Source organism: Leuciscus leuciscus (assembly GCF_965113295.1).
Source record: "Leuciscus leuciscus genome assembly, chromosome: 12".
Classification (NCBI taxonomy): domain Eukaryota; kingdom Metazoa; phylum Chordata; class Actinopteri; order Cypriniformes; family Leuciscidae; genus Leuciscus; species Leuciscus leuciscus.
In genome coordinates, this window is record NC_138736.1 from 9,437,885 (window position 1) to 9,453,445 (window position 15,561).

The 15,561-nt window shown below is 44.5% G+C and overlaps 1 protein-coding gene across 2 annotated transcripts in view; it reads right to left on the reverse strand.

Moving 5' to 3' along the window:
- Nucleotides 1–15,561, reverse strand: part of gabbr2 (gamma-aminobutyric acid (GABA) B receptor, 2) — a 211,642-nt gene that overhangs the window by 61,839 nt on the left and 134,242 nt on the right. For both annotated transcript variants that reach the window (XM_082187048.1, XM_082187049.1), the window contains exons 4-7: nucleotides 12,805–12,906; nucleotides 9,195–9,260; nucleotides 8,783–8,971; nucleotides 7,984–8,223 (exon numbers count right to left, since the gene is read on the reverse strand). In XM_082187048.1, the coding sequence (XP_082043174.1) occupies nucleotides 7,984–8,223; nucleotides 8,783–8,971; nucleotides 9,195–9,260; nucleotides 12,805–12,906 (597 nt within the window). The remainder of the gene's footprint in view (nucleotides 1–7,983; nucleotides 8,224–8,782; nucleotides 8,972–9,194; nucleotides 9,261–12,804; nucleotides 12,907–15,561) is intronic.

Below are 15,561 nucleotides of genomic sequence, written 5' to 3' on the forward strand. Positions count from 1 at the left end.
CTATGGGAACGCTTTGCGTGATGACGTCTTGAAGCACATGTAAAATCAGTCCAATGGTGTGGCGGAACGTCAGAGGCGGGTGACGTCACGTACCAGGAAGCTATAAAAGCCGGCCCGAAACAGAAAACGAAAGCTTTCTGAGTCTTCAGTTGCGCTCTGTGTTGAATCTGTCCTTGTTATTTGGTGTTGTCTGTCTATATTATATATATATATTCAGTATGACGAGCAAGCAGCAGTTTAGAGTGTGTGTCCATCCCTGCCCGCGTTATTTAACGGGAGGTGATACTCACACTCTTTGTGTTGTTTGTTTGGGTGAGGAGCATGCCCAGTCAGCACTCGAGGGTGGTGACTGTGTGCATTGCGACGCGCTTCCATTGCGCACGCTCCGATCCCGCTTGGCTCGGTTCAATCCCGATCGCGTTCCCGAGGGCTCGGGTCCCGCCGCGGCTGAGGCTCGGCGGCGATCTCAGACCTGGGGTTCGCAAATGGATCTGTCAGTGGATGTTGAGACGGGCTCTGCCTTATCTCAGCATCAATCTGACAGATCCAGTGCCTCTCATCAGGGTGTGGAAGCACGCATTGCGGTTTCTTCCCCCCCGATAGAGGCACCAATACTGCAACTGTCCAGCTCTGAGGAGTTGGATGTTGTGAGTATTGAAGCTGAGTCTGAGGATTCGCCACCTCAGTCTCATGCGTTTGAGGAACTGCTCGATGTTATTACTAGAGCAGTTGACAGACTATCTATTGAGTGGCCAGAGGATAGGCAGGACGTTCGTTCGAAAAGTAAGCTTGACGAACGCTTCCTGCCATCTCGTACACAGCCTCAGCGAAGAAGCCTTCCGTTTTTCCCCGATCTCCACACCGAGGTGTCGAAATCGTGGGGAAAACCGGTTTCATACAGAGTGTATGCACCACAAACATCCCACTATTCTTCCATTCACAAATATAAAGAATATGGTTATGGGGAGATGCCGAAGGTGGAGGAGACGCTTGCGAGCTATCTCTCTCCAGCAACGGCATCTTCCCTGAAAGCTCCTTCACTTCCCTCTAAGCCAGTAAAATTCACATCATCTCTGGTTCATAAATCGTATGCAGCCGCTGGTCAAGGCAGCGTGTCTGCATACGATGTCTATTATGCAAGCCTATCAGGCAGAATTATTGGGGGATTTAGAGGAGGGCGGGGGAATTGGTCCTGACACAGTGGCTGAACTACGCAGAGCCACAGATCTGTCTCTCAGGGCCACCAAGGAGACCGCTAAATCAATCGGGCGGTCTATGGCAGCCCTGGTGGCCACTGAGAGGCATCTGTGGCTCAATTTGAGCGATATAAAAGAGAAAGAAAAGCACGTTCTCTTAGATGCTCCGGTTTCCACTGTTGGTTTATTTGGTGATGCAGTAAACAGTGCGGTAGCTAAATCTCAGGAAGCTGCTAAACAGGCAGCTGCATTACAAAAACTTCTCCCCCGCCGTTCTTTCATTGAGGCTGCTGAGCGGGAGCAGCCTCACTCCTCTAAAAAGAGCGCTGAACATCGTGCCACTCAAAAACAGAGTGTGTCCTCTCGTGCTCCCCCACAAAAATCTCGGGGACACGGAGGGCGCTCTCAAACCCAGCAGTCTTCGAGGGGTAAAACGGATCTGCGGACCGTTATTACCGCCAAGAAGGCTGCTGGGAAAAAGTCCTGATGTCTGAGGGCTCAGGACAAATGAGGGTAGTCCCCCCGAAGCAGAGCGGTTAACACCTCTTTTCACGGTGCCCGTCTCTCTTCGGTGCCCTCAGGGGACCGTTCTGCCAACCCTGCCACCTCTGGTGTTACAGGGCGCAGCGGTCTCCGGCGAGCACATATCTCAAGGTCCACCCGGAAACGTAGTGGCCTCGGGATGCCCGCCCCCTCTGAGGAGGGTGCTAGAGCAGTCTGTTTGGTCGTTCCCTGCCGGTGCGCCGTTACAGGGCGACGAACCGACTACTCAACAGCAGGAGAAAAATACGGTGCCGTCTCTCTTCGGTGCCCTCAGGGGACCGTTCTGCCAACCCTGCCGCCTCCGGTGTTACAGGGCGCAGCGGTCTCCGGCGAGCACATATCTCAAGGTCCACCCGGAAACGTAGTGGCCTCGGGATGCCCGCCCCCTCTGAGGAGGGTGCTGGAGCAGTCTGTTTGGTCGTTCCCTGCCGGTGCGCCGTTACAGGGCGACGAACCGACTACTCAACAGCAACAAAATCCAGAAACCAGTCTCGAGAGACTGGTACCTCTAGTAGAATCTTTGACAGCGTGGAAGCTACTGTCAAATGTTTCTCGTTGGGTCCTGCAGACCGTGGAAAAAGGGTATTAGATACAATTCTATTAACGCCCACCGCGGTTTATGGGGGTCCTGCCCACAGTGGTGGGCCCCGAGCAGGTTCTGGTTATGGAACAGGAAGTAAACACTCTGTTAGAGAAAGGGGCCATAGAATATGTACCCCCCTCCAACAGGGAAACCGGGTTTTACAACCGGTACTTCATAGTTCCAAAAAAGGACGGGGGATTGCGTCCCATTTTAGATCTTCGAGTTCTGTACGAGTACATGCAGCTCAAGTTCAAAATGTTAACCTTGAGACAAATCGTGCCACAGATCAGGTCCGAGGACTGGTTTGTCACGATAGACCTCAAGGACGCATATTTCCATCCGTCCGTGTCATTGGAAGTTCCTGAGGTTTGCTTTTGGGGGCAAAGCATACCAATATCGAGTTCTTCCATTCGGCCTGGCTTTATCACCCCGCACTTTCACCAAATGCGTGGATGCAGCTCTGGCGCCTCTGCGCCTCCGGGGTATTCGCATCACGAACTACATCGACGATTGGTTGATTTTAGCTCAGTCGCATTAGATGGCGGTTCAACATCGAGATGTTGTTCTCGCCCATATGAAAGAGTTGGGGTTACGGCTGAACGCCAAGAAGAGTGTGCTTTCTCCATTTTAGAGGACCACTTTTTTAGGCGTGGTTTGGGATTCAGTGTCGATGCAGGCGCGCCTGTCATCGCCACGCTTCGATTCCATCCGGGCAGCTGTGAGAAGTGTAAAGCTAGGCCAGCTACTCACTGTCAAACAGTTCCAGAGACTGTTGGGTCTCATGGCAGCAGCTTCCAACGGGATACCTTTTGGACTGCTGCACATGAGGCCCCTGCAGTGGTGGCTCAGGACCAGAGGGTTTTTCCCCGAGGGGCAACCCATTTCGCACAATCAAGGTCACGCGGTGATGCCTACGTGCCTTGGTTATGTGGAAGAAACCTTGGTTCCTGTCCCAGGGCCCAGTGCTGGGAGCTCCTTGTCGTCGCAAACTGCTAACGACGGATGCTTCCCTCACGGGTTGGGGAGCGATCCTGAGGGTCGCTCATCTCAAGGTCTGTGGGAAGACCATCATCGTTCCTGGCATTCTAAAGCCTAGAGATGTTAGCTGTCTTCCGGGCTCTGAGGAGCTTTATCACAGGTCTCAGGGGACACCATGTGTAGTACATACGGACAACACGTCGGTAGTCGCCTATATCAAGGGGGTTTGCGCTGGCATGCCATATCCTCTTGTGGTCCCAGGGGAAGTTGCTGTCACTCAAGGCAGCCTACATCCCCGGGGTCCAGAATATAGGAGCAGACACTCTGTCGAGACAGGGGCCGAGGCCCGGGGAATGGTGGCTCCACCCCCGAGGTGGTGGAGCTGATATGGAAATTATAAGTGGATCTGTTTGCGTCTCGAGAGACGTCTCACTGTCCACTTTGGTTCTCCTTCACGCATCCAGCTCCTCTGGGACTGGATGCTATGGTACAGACGTGGCCGAGGCTACGTCTGTACGCCTTTCCCCCAGTTGCTCTGCTCCCGGGAGTTCTGGAAAGAGTTCGCAGGGACCGGGTTTGCCTGCTTTTTATAGCCCCGCGCTGGCCGGGCAGAGTATGGTTTCCCGATCTTGTGTCCCTCCTCGACGGGCATCCTCTGGAGTTACCCGTCAGGAGGGACCTTCTGTCCCAGGCAGAGGGCTCGATATTTCACCCTCGGCCAGAACTGTGGAACCTGTGGGCTTGGCCTCTGAGGGGGCCCAGCTCATAGAGTCAGGTCTCTCAACCGAGGTTGTTGAGACCATTCTACAGTCCAGAGCTCCCTCCACGAGGAAACTTTATGCCCTGAAGTGGAGAGTATTCACTTCTTGGTGTAGTGACCGTCGGTTGGACCCAGTCCACTGCCCAATTGGTACAGTGCTGGAGTTCCTGCAGGAACGGTTCACTGCAGGTCTGACCCCGTCCACTTTAAAGGTCTATGTGGCGGCCATAGGTGCTTACCACAGTCCTTTGGGTGGAATGTCTGTGGGGAAAGACCCCTTGGTATCTCGTTTCCTTCGTGGCACTTGGAGGTCCTCCTCCCTTTCGAAATCGGACCAGGAGGCGAATAATTTGCTTTGCCCTGTTCGGGCGTTAGACGCGTATGTCCACAGAGCTGCCCTGTGGCGTAAAAGTGACTTTTGCTCCCCTAACAAGGGAGGTCCAGTGTCTAAGCAAAGGATGAGCAAGTGGGTGGTTGAGACTATCTCACTGGCTTATGAGGCGGCTGGACAGCCTTCTCCTTTGGCTGTCCGGTCGCTCTCTACTAGGAGTATGGCGGCCTCTAAGGCCCTTATATCAGGAGTATCGTTACAGGACGTCTGTGATGCGGCAGGCTGGTCCTCACCGCACACCTTCGTCAGGTTCTACTCTCTGGATTTAGACTCTACTCTAGGGTCTCATGTTTTGTCTTCTTAGTGCTGCTCACATGATTACACACAGGACAGACATTTGTAGCTATGGAGGCGTTGGTATAGACGTTCCCATAGCGTCAGCTTTTCGACGCAACGGGAGTTCCCTTGAAAGGGAACGCCTCGGTTACGACTGTAACCTCGGTTCCCTGAAGAGGGAACGAGCGTTGCGTCGCCTTGCCATATCTCCTTCATGCCTGTCAGCGCGACTTCAGACTTTACGAAGCTTTCGTTTTCTGTTTCGGGCCGGCTTTTATAGCTTCCTGGTACGTGACGTCACCCGCCTCTGACGTTCCGCCACACCATTGGACTGATTTTACATGTGCTTCAAGACGTCATCACGCAAAGCGTTCCCATAGCGTCAGCTTTTCGACGCAACGCTCGTTCCCTCTTCAGGGAACCGAGGTTACAGTCGTAACCGAGGCGTTTTGTTGCGCTACAGGTGTGGGCTTATGGGTCAAACATGGCACCTTTCTCCATCTGCGTGTGTATGTGTGGTGTGTGTGTGTGTGTGTGTGTGTGTGTGTGTGTGAGAGAGAGAGAGAGAGAGAGAGAGAGAGAGAGAGAGAGAGAGAGAGAGAGAGAGAGAGAGAGAGTCTGTGCAGAGGTGTGGACAGGCCGGGTGCAGGGGGCCTTATGGAGATCACACAGGTGTGGAAGGCACCCTCAGGCCTGCAAAAGGGGGTTGAGGGTGGAGGTGATGAAGGTGATGAAGGTGATGAAGCAAATGATAATGTCGCTGTCGAACATACCAAACAGCCACTCATATTAGCAGACTGCAGATAGTTTGGCCCTAAAATATCCCCCCACCACACACACATACAAAGAGATATCAACCTTCTGCTGACAATGCAATGACTCCATGCTTTGAGATTTTGTAAACAAGGAATTTGCTGCCACAGCCCACATCTGCAGTGCAACAGTCTATTTTCAGCTTTTCTAATATTATACAACTTAAATGAATAAGTTTTAGAAGACATTTCCTGTTTTTATTGCCTAGTAAATAATCTAAAACGTTACAAAAGTAATGGATAACTGTCAGAGGTTAAAGAAGAAAACATTCTAATATGCCGATTTGGTGCACAAGAAACATTTATTATTATGTCGTGTTGTTTAATGTTTAAAAAAAAATTGTAAACAGTGATCATCTCGTTGCAGGATTCTTTTATGAATAGAAAGTTCAAAAGAACAGAGTTTATTTGAAATATAAATCTTTTGTAACATGTCTTTACTGTCACTTTAATTGAATGTGTTCTTCCTGAATAAAAGTATTAATTTCTTTAAAAAATATATATATATATTACTGACCTCAAACTTTTGAACAATATGTTTGCTTCTAGAATGTAAGTTGTGCTAACCAAATGAAAGCAGCACACCATTACTTGTCACTCAAAATGATCCACAGAGTCTTCTCTAAGATAATGTTTTAGTTCCTGAGGCATGCTGGCACTCAATCGATAGCTCTCCTCAGAGGACTCAAAGTCTGATGGAGAAGCTAGAACAGCCCGTTCTGTTGGACAAAGACCCAGCCATCGGTACGAGACAAACCTGATCCGTGTGGGACCACTAAATCTGTTGTAGTCAGATTGCAATCTATTTTTATGCGATTGTGTTCCAGAAGATTCTATGCTTTGATGGAAAGAAGTTATTTTCCCATTTTAAATTAGAATCTGAGATCATGAAGTGCGTATCCATCTGGTAAGCCACTAAAACGTCACCTATTGACAGTGATATTAAAAGGATAGTTCACCCCCAAAATGAAAATTTAGTTGTCACTTACTCACCTCACATTATTCCAAACCTATATGAGTTTCTTTCTTCTGTTTAACACAAAATAGGATATTCTTAAAGAATGTTGGTAACCAGACAGTATTTTTTCCTACTATGGAAGTTAATGGCTACCGTCAACTGTTTGATTACCAACATTCTTTAAAATATCTTCTTTTGTGTTCAACAGAAGAAATAAACTCATACAGGTTTAGTACAACTTGGGGGCGAGAAAGTGCTATAACTATCCTTTTATTTTATTTTATTGTATGTAGTATATAATTGTATATAATAGTTGCAGATAGTGTGATCATATACTATACAGCTAGCCATAGAATGTGGAACAGACATTAGCATAGCTACATCAGGAATTGAAAAAAGCTGTGATAATTGTGTCAAACAGCAAAAATGAATCTTTCCAGCCCTGAATATTTGCTAAAAATTGCATTTTAAGGATTTACTTTAAGTGAATGAAGATGATGGCAAAAGTAATCTAAAAGTAAAAATAGAGGAAATTAACATTTAAATATACAATACGTTAATTCTCCAATAAATGAATTCTCATATTGTTGGTCCAATAAACATTATGGTACTTATATATTGTGCATCCCTATCTAAAAAGAGGTAGAAAGACCAAATGCTCTTGTTTGCATTTCTGCTCATATCTCCACAGGTCTTCCAGCAGTATTTTCTTTTTTATGTGTGTTGTTTGTTTTTCCTTCCTCTCCATTAAGCTTCTGCGCCAAGGTCTCGCGGCACATGCATTGTTTGTTAGCAGCCTGGGCAAACATAAAACATACTCTGCTACACATGAGAGATAACTGCTTGATAAAAGCCGAAGATGGAGGGCTGGAGGACATACCGTAATAAAACCCAAAATGCACATTAACCCCTATTCATTTCCCAAACCAACAGCATTTACTGCACTATCAAAATGTCTTCCGTTTTTTTTTTTTTTTTTTGAGAGACAGGTCGGTTCAGCTTCAGCACGTGCCTTTAGATTTGCTGACTTGCCTTCTTTTTGCACTCTGTGATTCTCTGTTTTGGCAGCCTGCAGCAGTGTGTTCTCATAAACAAACACACATTCGGTGATGTCTGCAGACAGGACACTCCCTGCATACCAAATATCTCCCTACCTCTTATCTGGTTCTCATTCTGTCAGCGGCATCGCATGTTTAGCATTACTAGCCACTAATCCCAAGTTGCATTCTTAAATGTTTGCCCTCCCTTCAGCCTCTCACAGCCAGTTTTCAGCAATGAAAGCAGGCCTATCTCTCTTTTGGCTTGGTGATCACAAAATGGCCTTTACAACTCTATAGCTTTAGGAAATGATGGCTCAATATAAAATTACATGCCAAGATTGTGCTAGCCACAGTAGCTTTTTTAGTGTAACATGTTACAGAATTGAAAAGAGGCCAACCAAACACCGTGCTTGGACCCAAGCAAAGCCTGGTTAACACAAACTTACCGTCACTCCAAAGAAGTTGGTTTCGTTCATCACGTCCAGGACCATCTTGCCCACCTCTCGGTCATCCACCGTGAAGTTGTACGTGTTGTGCCTCTCCTTGTGTCTGAGGAGCTCCATGACACGGGTGAGGGTCTTCGCAATCACCCAGATGCCATCGTAGGCAAAGCCGTGAAACTTGCTGGGCTCCACTCCTTTCTGCTCTCGCTCCCGGTTGTACTCCCTCGCGTAGTCCTGCGGCGTCTGAACACACACAGGTAAAGCAGCACTGCTTTACAAATAAGGAAGCCCAAGATGATAAAAATGGAGAAATCTTTTAAATCATTAATACAGTCTTCAACTTAACATCGATTTTAATTACACAAATGTCAATTGGTGTAACAATCAGGTACAAGTCTCTTATGCTAACAAAGGTGGCATTTATTTGATTGATAATAGAGTCAGAGCAGTAATATTGTGAAATGTTATTACAATTTAAAATACCTGTAATCTTTCAATATATTTTAAAACGTAATTAATTCCTGTGATAGCATCAATACTCCAGTCTTCAGTGTCACATGATCCTTCATAAATCATTCTAATATGCTGATTTGCTGCTCAAGAATATCAGCAACTTGGAAATGATGGTCTAAGCTGCTCATTTCAACAGGGAAAATAAAGGAAAGCTGATAGTAAGAAACTATTGAAACTGAAATTTAAATGCATAATTTTGTCCTATTGCACATGGTAGAATTTTTTGTCAGTCAGAAATCAGAAATGTCATTCATAACTTGTGAGATCCCACCGCATTGCAGACACTCACTCTTCCTGATATTCCCTTTATCTGTTTGGCACTGAGGGGCTCGAAGTCCACGCTGATATAACCCTCCATGGCCGTCAGCAGCTTCTTAGTGGTGCAGTTTGTGGAGTTTGCCTGTTCCCACCAGTTCCCCTGATACCATCCTGGAATGATCCACTGGTACTTACTGCCATACATGTTCAGGTTATAAGCCTGGAGCACACACACGAGATCAGGGACTCAACAGTCATATCATTTCAAACAAAAATCAACTGTTAAGCAAACTGTATTGTGACTGTATAATGACACAGTTAAACGTTTCTGTGGCACATCAGTATATTAAATAAATGTACAGATTTCATCAATTCAACAGGTCTATTGCAGAAAATCTGAGGCTGGTGGTGCATGTTATGGTGACTGGGTTTGGCTAACTTACACAGCAGAAGACCTTAGCGGCCAGATTCTCATCGAACTGACCAATGATGATCCGAACATCATTATCCTACAGAGAGGTGGGAGAGAACAGAATTAAACGGGTAGTTATGGCTAAATAATAATACGATTTAAATATAACTGATATAATGGTGAAATGTACAGTATGTCACAATGAAAAAAGCCCTAAGCGTGCTGGTAACCACAAAGCTGTATCCTTAACCCAGGAATTATTCCAAAATAATGACATGAAATTCCCATCTGTCATTGTTCTGAAAAACAGGTAGTTCAGCCCCATTCACGCTATTGGTTGAAATGTTGTTAGGTCACTCCTACTTGGACCTCTCAAACAAACAGATTGCACATCCATTTGGAGAATAAGTTATACATTTTGCGTTCAAGGAAACATATCCCAGACACTGGAAAAGTAGTGCACACACTCCACTCACTTGTATGGAAATACAAATACAAATCCTTGGGCCAATTCCAAGTCCTGTTATCCATCTCTTCCGTATCATTTTTGTCTGTTCTTTCACTGTCTCTATTAATAAAATGCCCAAATGCTTCAAAAATAAAAGCAAGCAGGATTTTCATGAGAAAAGCTGTTAAAAAAAACACTGTTAGGGTGTGTAGCTTTGCTAGGTGAGACAAAGACCAAGGGCCCTATTTTAACGATCTAAGCGCATGGTCTAAAGCGCAGGTCGCAAGTTCACTTAGGGCGTGTCCAAATCCACTTCTGCTAGTTTAACGACGGGAAAAATGGTCGGCGTGCCTGGCGCATGGTCTAAAAGGGTTGTCCCTATTCTCTTAATGAGTAATGGGTGTGTTTTGGGATTTACGTGCGTTAAACCAATCAGAGTCTCATCTCACATTCCCTTTAAATGCCAGTTGCGCTCGCGCCATGGCAGATTCGCTATTTACATGACGGAATTTGATAGTGGAAAGACAGAACGCATCTCCAGAGCGCAAATGGATCTGCTCGTGTGTGAGGTAAAAGTGCCCAAGCAGACCATCTACGGGACAAGCCAAATTCCACCATATCTTTATGTACACAATAATAATCTTTTACATTGTAATCCTTTTATTTTCAATATTTGGCATGTTTGTGTGCTGCTGAACGTGCGTCCCTGTGTGTTTAATAAGCAGAGTGTACGCGCATTGATGACCCGCCTATAGGCGCACATTACTAACACGCTCTTTAAATTACAAAAACAAATATTGCACCATTGTCTTTAGACCAGGTTTCAGTTGGTCAATGGCGCAGTCTATTTCTGTTGCCTCAAAATAGCAACGCGCCAACAATGCGCCAGAACACACCTCGTTTTCATACCAGCACGCCCATGGGCGCACAAATGGGCGCATGCGCAGGACGTGAAAATGATAACTGCGTCGGACTGAAACAAACAAAAAACACTTCCATCGCGCTTGGCGCTGCATCGCGCCGGGTGTAAGATAGGGCCCATCATGCATTGGTCACTCAATAGTATTAGCACAATAGTATCAGCAGTATGACTTGCTTCATATCCAGTAAAAGAGAGAGATCTGCATCTATAACCAGCATTTATGCTGCATGATTGAGTCTGTAAATAATTTAGCCCACTTCAGCATTGTTTCCTTTCCACCATGTCCAGTTCTGCATCATGAAGATCAATCCATCACTAAAGCAGGATGAAGCAAAGACTAAATCCATGAAAATGCTCTGGACGCATCTGTCATGTGCTAAGGGCTATGCTAATATTCGAGATATAAACCTGCATATTCTTCTGAGGTTATTAAGTATCCTTTTTTTCTCATTCTGCACATCAGGATCTAATAACATCCCTCTCCACCCTATTAACTATATTGCCCTTGATTCTAGCAAATGCCAATGAAAATTTCAGGTGGAAGTCAGACAGCCTTGTTTGAGGGTCGCCGCAGCCCCATCCATCAAAAGATGTGTCACAGTTGCCAGGATATTGAAATGCCCACCAGCGACTTTAAGAAATCATCTCTGAATGTATTTTTCTTTTTCCTCTTGGGATGTCATCCTCAAGCAGGAGGCTACGGGAAGAGCATTTAACATGCACAACTAATGAGCTGCTCAAGATGAAAACTATCATGTTTAAGCAGAAGAGAAAATAATGACTCCTGTGGGTGGGGAAGCAACATCTCTGAAAACAGTAGCGTTTACAGGTAAGATCACAGCGGATGCATTAAAACTGATCCCAGGCCTGCTCTAAACTCGACAATAGTGACATAAACAGCATTCGCAATGGAGTCGCATTCAAACACTGTTTGAAAGTGAATGAGTGGCATGTGGCAAACAGTTTCCTTCAAATGTTTCTCAGAGACTGCCACATTTGCCACAAAACCACACTCTGCAGTGGTGCCAAAGAACACGCTGAGATATTGGAACTATTGTGCGAAATACTCCCGCATCCCTTTTCAGGACTGAACGCTTGGGTCAAGCGCTTCTTGCTTCACAATCAGCAGCCGTCACAAAGCCCGCTGCTGCTCCCGACGGCGTGGGCACTTAACCTGAATCTGTCCAGCTGTGTAAGTGGCTCCAGCTGTCCTGGAGTCCTGGCAGACACAAGCTTCTTACACCCAGTCAAAAAGGAGGCTGGATCGACGCCAGGCTGCCCCAGGACGACGCTCACCACTCGCTTTGCTTTTATCAAGAGCATGGTTGTGAGACTTTCCCACATTTACATAGCGAAGGGTAGCCCATCTACAGTGGATGTGTGTTTCAAAACTCTCATAAAAGTCTCTTTGTTTATATATAATGCAACACGGGGTGACTGCCGGCCCAGACTCGCGATAATGGAGGTACTAAGTCAGGCAGGTAATAGAAATCATAATAGTTTCACGGTGGAAACAAATGACACAGCAAAAAAGGTGGGAACAAACCTTTAGTTGGAAAATTGCAAAGTAAGAGAAGCAGCAGTCAACAATGGAACCATGGCTATTCAGATCATATACAGACCCAACCAAATTGATCATTTGTATTTGTTTATGATAATGACAAAGAAAATATTTAAACATTCTCTTCAAGAGTCATCCAAAGCTTTACCCGCAATAGTTAAAACAATGACAACACAACTCATTAGTATATCATTAGCATAATATGGAATAATTAATATAATAATTAGCTAAATAGGAAACTGTCAAAGCGTAATGTGGCTGAACAGAAAGTGAGAAACAGACTATGAAGAAAAATGTTGTTTTCTCAAGGAACAATGTTTTATATTTATCTTATTAAATTCCCTAATTTGTCTTATTTTTTTATTTTTTTAGCACAAACATTGTTAAAATTAGACTAATTTGCCAAGTGCCAATTTTTTTTAGGCACAAATGTAACAGAATTCAGCAAGATTTATGCTCAAAATAAGAATTTCTTAACTTTTTTTTTCTTTTTTGGGGGGGATTTGATAAGAATTGGCCCAAGCTGAATCTGAACTCTGGTGACTTTGAGTGGAGTGTGTGCATTACATTCCAGTAATTCAACACAGAAAGTTACATATACTATATATATATATATATGTATATATATGTACACACACACATGTATGACTGGGACATTGTGGACTGTGAGCTATTCATGTTTTCTTAGTGGTGCCTGTAAGATTTCTTACCTTCAGTTTCTTCACATTCACACAGGGATCATTAGAGAAACTCTCAGTGTCTGCAATCTGGATGTCTGCCTTCTCCAGCTCATTGGTCAAATCATTCCGCACCTGTCAGAGAGGGAGAATGAGTGAGAAAGGCAACTAGAAATGAAAGAGAACTGAATGAAAGCAGGGGTTGTGGATGGTGAACCACCCAGAAAAGTACCCAATCAAAGGCAGCACTCCCTTGCTCTGATACATGTCTCAATTCACTCTAATCTCCTGCTGATCTGACGTTCTCCCTGCATCCCAATCAGCCTGGAGCATCTGTGGAAATCTTTCCTCCAATGATCCCACTGGGCTTTGGATAAAACACGACTCCAACCAGCTTGGCTCCCCTCAGACTTCATCCATCCTTGTCCATGGATGCTTTTGAAAAATGGACCAGTTCCTTGCAAATAAAGTCTCAATACCTTCCGCACTCCACAAAGATTTATGGAGTGAGAATCAAAGCATGTACTATATTGAGTGCCGGTGTATTGTTTAACACAAAAGGTGTTAAGAAAGGGATCTTTTCATACACTCAAAACCACTTGCTGCAAAAATTCCAACCCATCAACAAGACATGGGACACACACATTACCCAAAAATACACTCAAACATGGGCTATAACCAGAGTATGCTGTGCTGTAAAAGGTCACAAGTACTGTTTGGTACAGGGTAAAACTCTCAGAGAAGCTTTATCTTTAAACTTATTCTCTTAAATACAGTCATACATATTAATACAGACATTTTTGCCTGTTGAGTCATAGCTTTTATCAGCATCTCACTCCATAAGTGTTGTGTTTTAAAGATCTCGAGACCACCGAACTAGGCTAATTATTCAGAGATTGAATATTTGATAAGTCAACCCACCAACTAGTCCATTTTGAAAATACACTACCGTTCAAAATGAATACTTTTATTCACCAAGGACGCATTAAATTGATCAAAAGTGACAGTAAAGACATTGTTACAAAAGATTTCCATTTCAAATAAATGGTGTTCTTCTGAACTTTTTATTCATCAAAAAATCGTAACAAAAAACAAATATTTCACGAAATTATTAAGCAGCGAATATGTAATGTACAGATGTAAACCTGTTTAAACACTTGGTAAGATCTGCCGATCTGTCTCGGCTGACCACCCGAGGCGCATGTTAAAACCAGGAGTAAACGGTGTCAGATTTTGGCAGAAACCTGAACTCATTCTGACAGACGTTACCTGAAAAGCCTGGCTGATCCACATTGTCTTGATTACTGATGCGTTGCGCATATTTGTAGCTTAATGCTGGCAGATCCTGGAAACCCCTTTCCACATGAGCAAGTGTGTGTGTTTGTTTGTGTGGGTGTGCGTGTACGTGGATCTCATGAGCATGTATACGCAATAACTGTGCTTGTGTGTGAGCACAAGAGACCACCTGATTTAAGCAAGAGGAAAGAGAGACAGTAATAGACACAGAGAGGGACGGGTGGGCACTGTAGTAAAGGAGCTCCAAAGGATTATGGGATTTGAGAGCTGTCCTAAAGCTGAGGAGAAATGAGCATGATGTGATGTGAAATTCATAATGCATTTATGCACTGACCTGTCAAATGAACCCAGAGAAAAACAGGAAGCCACATAAATCAGTTAGAGAGACATAAGAGCACAACACTGGGTTGTCAAGAAGCTCTGCAGGCTAATTTACCATAAACCAGACATTATTCTCCATCTCACCCAGATATACAAACTCTGTATGCCATAAATGCCTACAGTTTAAGGTTTCTAAAGGAGACCACAATCCAGATTTCAACACAACCTACTTATAATAAAAAGGCCAAGAGGCTCTATCTACAGAGGCCCCCCAAAATGTCAGGGTCCAAAACATTTTAGGTCACCTATATTGACAGTGTGTAGATAATATGGTGTTTTTGGCAGTGTTTTTATTGTTAACTAAAACTAAAACTATCTGAAATATGTTTAAAGGTACACTACGTACGTTTGTTGGGTTCAAAATTACTCAAATTTAAACAACGAGTCAATATATCATCAATCTTTTGGGGTAGCCAAGGCCCCGAAGGATCCATCTGTTGTATCCTTCATTTTTACGGGAAGCTGCATTTGAAGAAGCCTTCGAATTGGGACAGCCTTCGTCGCAGTGACGCAAACGGCCTTCGAATGCGCCCTTCAAAGGATGGAGCCTTTGAATAGGGACACAGCTATAGTGTACTTTTAAGCAGGAGTACTAAATTACTCAAACTAAATCTGAAATTAAAATAAAGCTCAAATGAAAACTGAAAATAAAAAAGCTAATTCAAAATATAAATAAATACTATAATCATATAAATAATACTAAAATAAAACTAATAATACTACTACTAATGTATTTTTTTTAATAATAATACCATGTTTTCGGATCAAATTTAAATAATTGGTATTAGCATTAGCTTTAGCCTCAGCATTAGCCACACTCCCCACTTTTGTTTACGGCATCACAGATATCAACCAGTCATCATGATACCAAGCAGCAACATGTTCTCTTTAGAGCTGCCAGGCCTGTAGATGATGAATTAACAGGACTAGCGTGGGTCACAGTTTGTTGTGTCGCTGCCTTATTTTCCCCTCTTTTTCTAAACCCACAGCAGTCCATCAGCCACATTTTCCACACTGCTCAGGTCCCCGTGCGGCCGAGCGCCACGAGTCTGTGATTGGCTGCGTTTGGAGATATATAGGAAGGTGTGTGAGTGTCAGCCGGGATCTTCTCTG